Here is a 7,355-nt window from a genome sequence, read left to right as displayed (position 1 = left end):
TTTTTAAAAAACTAATTTAGGAAAGATGAAACAAGCAAAATCAAAATTCTAAAATTATACCATTGTGTGTTAAATTGTGTCCTCAAAAAGATATCTTGAAATTCTAACCCCCAGGACCTGTGAATTTGACCTTATCTGGAAACAGGGTCTTTGCAGATATAATCGAATTAAGATGAGGTCATATTGGATTAGGGTGGGCCTTAAATCCAATGACTGGTTATCTTTATAAGAAGGCCATATGACGACACAGGACACAGAGAGAATCACAGGATTCTCTCTGAGGCAGAGATTGGAGTGATGTATCTGTAAGCCAAGGATTGCCAGCAACCATCAAAAGCAAGGAGAGAGGCATGGAAAGGATTCTCCCTCAGAGCTTCCGGAAGCAACCAACCCAGCTGACTCCTTGATCTTAGGTTGGTAGCCTCCAGAACTGTGAAACAATAAATTTCCATTGTTTAAGCCACCCAGTTTGTGATGCTTTGTTATGGCAGCCCTGGGAAACTAATACATGTCCTTCACTATAGAAAACTGATATGATAATTCTTCGGCATGTTTAGGAAGACAAAATATAGCCTTATCATAATTTTTTTTTCTTTGAGACGGAGTCTCACTCTGTCGCCCAGGCTAGAGTGCAGTGGCGTGATCTCGGCTCACTGCAACCTCCGCCTCCTGGGTTCCAGCGATTCTCCTGCCTAAGCCTGCTGAGTAGCTGGGATTACAGGTGCCTGCCACCACGCTCAGCTAGTATCTTGTATTTTTAGTAGAGACAGGGTTTTGCCATGTTGGCCAGGCTGGTCTCGAACTCCTGACATCAGGTGACTCACCCACTTCGGCCTCCCAAAGTGCTGGGATTACAGGCGTGAGCCACTGTGCCCGGCCGCCTTACCATAATTTTAAAAAATCAAACACAGAATAGCAAGTAAAAGTTACAATCATTTTGGTCTTAAAATCAACAATAAATGGAAAATCATTTTAAAAATGGATCCTCCCAATACACAAGCTCAAAAGGTAACAGAATGGAGAACCAACTACGGAATCCTTGAGTCTGAGCATATTACAGTGAGTTGTGGCATCCTAGTGTACAGCTAAATCAATAAAAACTAACTGAATAGGGCTGGGGCGGGGGGTGGCTCATTGCCTGTAATCCCAGCACTTTGGGAGGCCGAGGTGGGTGGATCACCTGAGGCCGGGAGTTCGAGACCAGCCTGGGCAACATGGCAAAACCCCACCTCCACTAAAAATACAAAAATTAGCCAGGCATGGTGGCATGCACTTGTAATCCCAGCTACTCGGGAGGTTGAGGCAAGAGAATTGCTTGAACCTGGGAGGCGGAGGTTGCAGTGAGCTGAGACCATGCCACTGCACTCCAGCCTGGGCAATAGAGCGAGACTCCGTCTCAAAAATAAATAAATAAAAATAACTGAATAGAGGGAAAGGAATTGTCTGAGTTGAGAAAAGTATATTGAGATAGTCAAGATTACCAAGATTTGCTGATAAAATTTCCTTATACAACTGAGTGGTAGTCTTATCCCCATTAGTCACTTTTTGCATCCTTAGTCCTTGTGCTTGAACATTCTGCGAAACTCTCTTTGGCTAAGGTGTCAATAGTACATGTGAACCTTTGTCTGTCAATGATCTACAGTTTCAGCAAGAAACATCACTGCAACCACACCTCATTCCATCAGGGGCCCCTCTCACAACTGGTCCACTAAAGGGCTGGCAAGTAAAGAAGCAAGTAACAAAGGCAATATTTATAGTTTCCTTGTTCTTAGCCAATTTATAGAATCCTGTCCCAGTTTCAAGAGACCATCATGATCCTAGTCATTTTATAAATAGTTGGTTTCATCTATTCATAATTGAATAGAATCTTCTCCCACTTATATATCAATTCTGATCAGTTCCATCAGGGTCACTGTCAAAAAACTGTTAGTGCCACAGTCTTTTTCCCATATGGCAGCATACCCACATCAGATTTCTATCATTCTGATTCTTTCCGATGAAAAGAAGTCTTTTATACGTATTTGAGATAACTGTTCCTGTCTTATTAGCTGAGGCAATTTAAACCATTCTGAGCTTCATTTCATGAGAGTATGTTTCTATTTTTCAAAATGCTAATACTACCCCCAATTACTTACAGCACATATTTTAAATTTCATTTTTTTTTTTTTTTTGAGACAGAGTCTTGCTCTGTTGCCCAGGCTGGAGTGCAGGGTCTCGGCTCACTGCAACCTCCGCCTCCCGGGTTCACGCCATTCTCCTGCCTCAGCCTCTCGAGTAGCTGGGATTACAGGCGCCCGCCACCACGCCCGGCTAATTTTTTGTGTTTTTAGTAGAGACGGGGTTTCACCATGTTAGCCAGGATGGTTTCGATCTCCTGACCTTGTGATCCACCCGCCTCGGCCTCCCAAAGTGCTGGTATTACAGGCATGAGCCACCACGCCCAGCCTAAATTTAAATTTTTTAACACACAGTTTTTCCTATTAAAAAAAAAAAAAACCCTTAAGATTTTCGAATAGAAAATCAGGGTTTAAACAAACATTTATAGCCCTTAGGGAACAATTGGAAGCACATGATTTTCGCAGAAAAGTCCTGACATATTAAGCCTGTATTTAATCACATCAGTAGTCATGATGATGAATAAAACGTAAATGATAAAAATGTAAAAGACTACAATTTATCAGCATTTTCCCACACTTAATTAGAATACAAAATTAATCAGGGTTAATCAGGTTGAGTACCAATTGAATGAAGCCTCAATTACATATTATTTTCTTTCTATTCAATTAACTTTAATTCATCTTGCTCTTCTCCTACCTACTGCTTCCCAACAAATTGAATATCTAAGGATTCATGTGCAAAATAAGCAATCCTTGGATCAGTATGGTATAACTTAGTCGTAAAAATTGCCTTTGATATGTGACTTTTCTTTACCAAGTGGAAGCTAGTAGTTACTGAAAACAGCATTAAAGACTAGCATGGATCATTAAGTACATAATTGTTAAACATCATTTTACTTTGTTAATTGAACAATTATATTTTATCAGAATTATGTTTCATAAGATTATTTTAAAAAGTCAAGGTACAGCATTTTCCAGAAAATAGCAGCCTTACAATTTATGCTTGTATCTTCAACATGGTTCCTATTTGGAAAACATCTTTAACATATTATTACATTAAATTTAAGGACGTACACAAGAATTATACACGCAAGTTCTATAGATAAATAGAATTTTAGGAAATTGAGGAAAAAGATAAATAGGAGATAGTTTAAATTATACAGTACAATTCTCATTGCTCTGACTTGGTTTGCTTGATGTGTGTGTTTCTCCATTGGTGAGAAAGTCTTGGGATGGGTGAATCATTTAGTTGAAAGTTTGTCTACTAGAACAAATGAGAACCAGTATCAGAAGGTGACACAGGAGAGTTTGTGACAGTGCCGATTTCAGCTGACGAATTACCAGAAGATCCAGCATTGCTGTTGTTTCCATCAAAAGTAGCTGGAAGTAGACTAGAAGAAGAAAATGCCACTCACTGATAGCAGAACTCAAGAGATCTCTTTGTATACTCTGCTTTGTCTACACATGAATGCAAAATACATGACTAACAACTGGCATTTGTCACAAGCAAAGTTTTTTAAGAGTCATACAATGAAACCACCAGTAACAATAAATAGAAATCCACGGCCAGGTGTGGTGGCTTATGCCTGTAATCCAAGCCCTTCGCAAGGCCGAGGCAGGTGGATCACGAGGTCAGGAGCTCAAGACTGGCCTGACCAATATGGTGAAACCCCATCTCTACTAAAAATACAAAAATTAGCCAGGTGTGGTGGCACACGCCTGTAGTCCCAGCTACTCAGGAGGCTGAGGCAGGAGAATTGCTTGAACCCAGGAGGTAGAGGTTGCAGTAAGCCGAGATGGTGCCACTGCACTCCAGCCTGGGAGACAGAGCAAGACTCTGTCTAAAACAAAACAAACAAACAAACAAAAAAAAGAAAGAAATCCATTCCGGTATTTCCTATTTTTATCATTAAAACATGCTTTCTTAGGCATGCTTTTCAATAATACTCTCAACCCAACAAGGTAGACAAAAATCTAAGGAAGAAAAGATGGGCAGAAGATGACTTTTTCCAAGGATGCATTTTTATGTATTTCTCTAATATCTCTTAATCTAATGCCAAAATCTCACTTCTAAAACTGTATCCACCATATATTAGTGTCACACACATCTCATAAGAAAAACACTCCGCCAGGTGACATGACTCACGCCTGTAATCCCAGCACTTTAGGAGGCCAAGGCAGGCGGATTGCTTGAGCCCAGGAGTTTGAGACCAGCCTGGGCAACATGGAAAAACCCCATCTCTACAAAAAATACAAAAATCAGCCAGGCGCGGTGGTGCACACCTGTGGTCCCAGCTACTCAGGAGGCTGAGGTAGGAGGACTGCTTGAGCCTGGGAGGTGGAGGTTGAAGTGAGCCAAGATTGTGCCACTGCACTCCCAGCCTGGGTGACACAGTGAGACCCTGTCTCAGAAAAAGAAAAAAAAGAAAATAAAATAACTCAAGTTTATAGTATCCATTTGGAATATTAGTTTAAAAACTTCTAAGAACAGTTAATAACGTACCATAATTCTGAATACATACAATAGCTAAAGTAGACTTAAAAACAAAGCAAAAATGATCAATGAATGTTTAAAATGTCATGTTAATACTCACCACACATTATTTTCTGACAGTTGGGAAGTATCAGAAGAAAGCATGTTGGTTGTGCCTTGGAAGATCTTTCTTGGTTGATATTGAAATGCCATTTCACCTACGACAATACAGAAGATCAAGGTAGATATGTTTTATTTAACATGTTTATTATTATTTTAATTGCAAAAGTAATACTTATTCACTGCAATTAATTTATAAAATACAGAAAAGCACAAAGAAAACAATTTTAAGTAACCATTATCCAGACATAACCATTCTTTAGTAATTTTTGAATATGTTGTATACACAATTGATTTTTAAATAACATTGGGTTTGTACCATATATAATGTTTTTAGATTTACTTTTTGTTTTCAATGATTATAATTTTCTTATATTATTAACTAAATTCTATAAGATGATATTATTATTATTATTATTATTATTATTTTGTGAAGAAGTCACTCTGTCACCCAGGCTGGAGTGCAGTGGCATGATCTGGGCTCACTTCAACCTCCGCCTCCCTGGTTCTAGCGATTCTTGTGCCTCAGCCTCCAGAGTAGCTGGGATTACAGGTGCAAACCACCACGCCCAGCTATTTTTTATATTTTTAGTAGAGACAGGGTTTCACTATGTTGGCCAGGCTGGTCTCAAATTCCTGGCCTCAGGTGATTCACCCACCTTGGCCTCCCAAAATGCTGGGATTACAGGCATAAGCCACTGTGCCCGGCCCTGCAAGATGATTTGATATACCTATGTAGTAAGGCTGTTTAATGAGTTTAATGTCATTCTTTATTTTAAAACTTTAGGTTGTTGCTATCTTTATTTTGCTAAATGTACACAATGAACTAAATAAGTAAGTTCTTTTACAGCACATAATGAACAAAATAATTGTATCTTTAGAGATTAAAGTAGAACATCTAATCTCAAAAAAAAAAAACTGCATTTCTGTAATCTTTGCCTTGAAGTAAATGTTAAAATCTGCACAGTGTTTCACATTCATATGATAATCATTTCTGGACCTGAGCAAAACTGACATTCAAGCCCATAACTTCTATTTGAATGATAAAACCCTAAGGTCACCATTAAGATATTGCATAGACCTTCCACAGAAGTGTAATCATGGCTCATAAAGTTTAAAAGAAGTCTGGTGTCCCGTGCCTTGCCAGATTACACTTATGTCACTATAGAAAAACTACTCAGCTCTCCTTTTTGGTTTAACATTGAAAACATGACAAATCAAAACAAATTCCTCATAAAAGAAAATTAGATCTTTCTTTGCTAAAAGCAGCATTACTTGTCAAACGATATTTATAGCTGCTCAATTTCTGCAGTATTCCGATGTGAAGGCTTATTTGCTCTCGCTTATTCCTTTTTTTTTTTTTTTTTCCAGACAGAGTCTTACTCTGTTGTCCAGGCTGGAGTGCAGTGGTGTGATCTTGGCTCACTGCAATTTCCGCCTCCTGGATTCAGGCGATTCTCCTGCCTCAGTCTCCTGAGTAGCTGGGATTACAGGCACGCACCACCACCCTCGGCTAATTTTTGTATTTTTAGTAGAGACAGGGTTTTGTCATGTTGGCCAGGCTGGTCTTGAATTCCTGACCTCAAGTCATCCGCTTGCCTCGGCCTCCCAAAGTGCTGGGATTACAGGCATGAGCCACTGTGCCCGGCCCATGCTCTCGCTTATTCCTAATGGAAGTCACTGCTGCTTCTCACCATAAAATATGACGTCATATGCTTTGGAGATGCTAATCTTGATCTCACTTCACATAATCCTCATTCTTTTTAGTTCCCCCCGCCCCCTGCCTCAGGACCTCTCTTTTATTTTTATGCTACCTTTCTCCCACATTTAATTTGTATTAATGGGGTCCAAATAGGACACAGTTTGTTGTTTCCCAAATGAATATGCATATTCCAAAATATATGAATAAATTTCAATTTGTTTATCTGTTATTGTATCTGGCCAAAAATGGCCAAATGAATTTTCAGCACATTTGTACAGGCCATGCTTTGGAGGGTGGGGTATGACTTAAAATATGGACTAGGTGGTATATACAGAATTTGCTTTGGAGTTCCCTCAGGGACACCTCAAAGAAATAAGGCAGTCATCTTTCAGAGCAGCTGAAAACCAAGTGTGAGACAGGTCACATCTCCGAAGACACTGGGCAGAAACTACATCTTTTATGTTAAAATTGATCTATAAAAATAATTTTTAAATCATAAAGTCTAAGAAAACTCCAGATACTTTTCATGTGATAACATATTTATGTATACATGTCTCAAAAGGAGAACTCTTTTAATCTGGTAAAACACTCCTCAATTTAAGCGTACTTTATTTTAAATACTCAATTGATCCTTGACTTCTAACAGCTCTTAAACTGCTGATATATTTGAATATTTTTTCAACACTAGCCCGAATTTCACAGCACATGTAAAAGACCCCTAAGCTTAGGAACTGAAGCATCTTCATAAAACAATGTGCTTACTTTGGAAAAGAGTATTTTCCAGAATTTATCTAGCCCTTAATCTTAGAATACAAAATGTACATGCTGAGTTAGTTATGTTGTTAGGAAGACTGCCATTAATTAATCCAAAATATACAAAGAACATTAAAGCACATTTCAGTTTCTCTCCTTTTTTTATTCTTCTTACTCCTCTTTCTTACCT

At 38.7% G+C, this 7,355-nt stretch overlaps 1 protein-coding gene across 10 annotated transcripts in view; it reads right to left on the bottom strand.

Annotated features, from left to right (window-relative positions):
- Nucleotides 1-2,533: 2,533 nt before the first annotated feature.
- Nucleotides 2,534-7,355, bottom strand: part of PABIR3 (PABIR family member 3) — a 53,611-nt gene continuing 48,789 nt past the window's right edge. For 6 of the 10 annotated variants that reach the window (XM_054545091.2, XM_024240731.3, XM_054545097.2 and 3 more), the window contains 2 exons: nt 4,712-4,808; nt 2,534-3,508 (listed from right to left, as the gene is read on the bottom strand). In XM_054545091.2, the coding sequence (XP_054401066.1) occupies nt 3,382-3,508; nt 4,712-4,808 (224 nt within the window). In that variant the 3' untranslated portion in view covers nt 2,534-3,381. The other 4 variants (XM_054545093.2, XM_054545095.2, XM_054545098.2 and 1 more) reach the window with 4 other exon arrangements.

Source organism: Pongo abelii, chromosome X, assembly GCF_028885655.2.
Source record: "Pongo abelii isolate AG06213 chromosome X, NHGRI_mPonAbe1-v2.0_pri, whole genome shotgun sequence".
NCBI lineage: Eukaryota > Metazoa > Chordata > Mammalia > Primates > Hominidae > Pongo > Pongo abelii.
The sequence above is the reverse complement of the archived record's forward strand: the minus strand, read 5'-3'. Positions and strand labels throughout refer to the sequence as shown.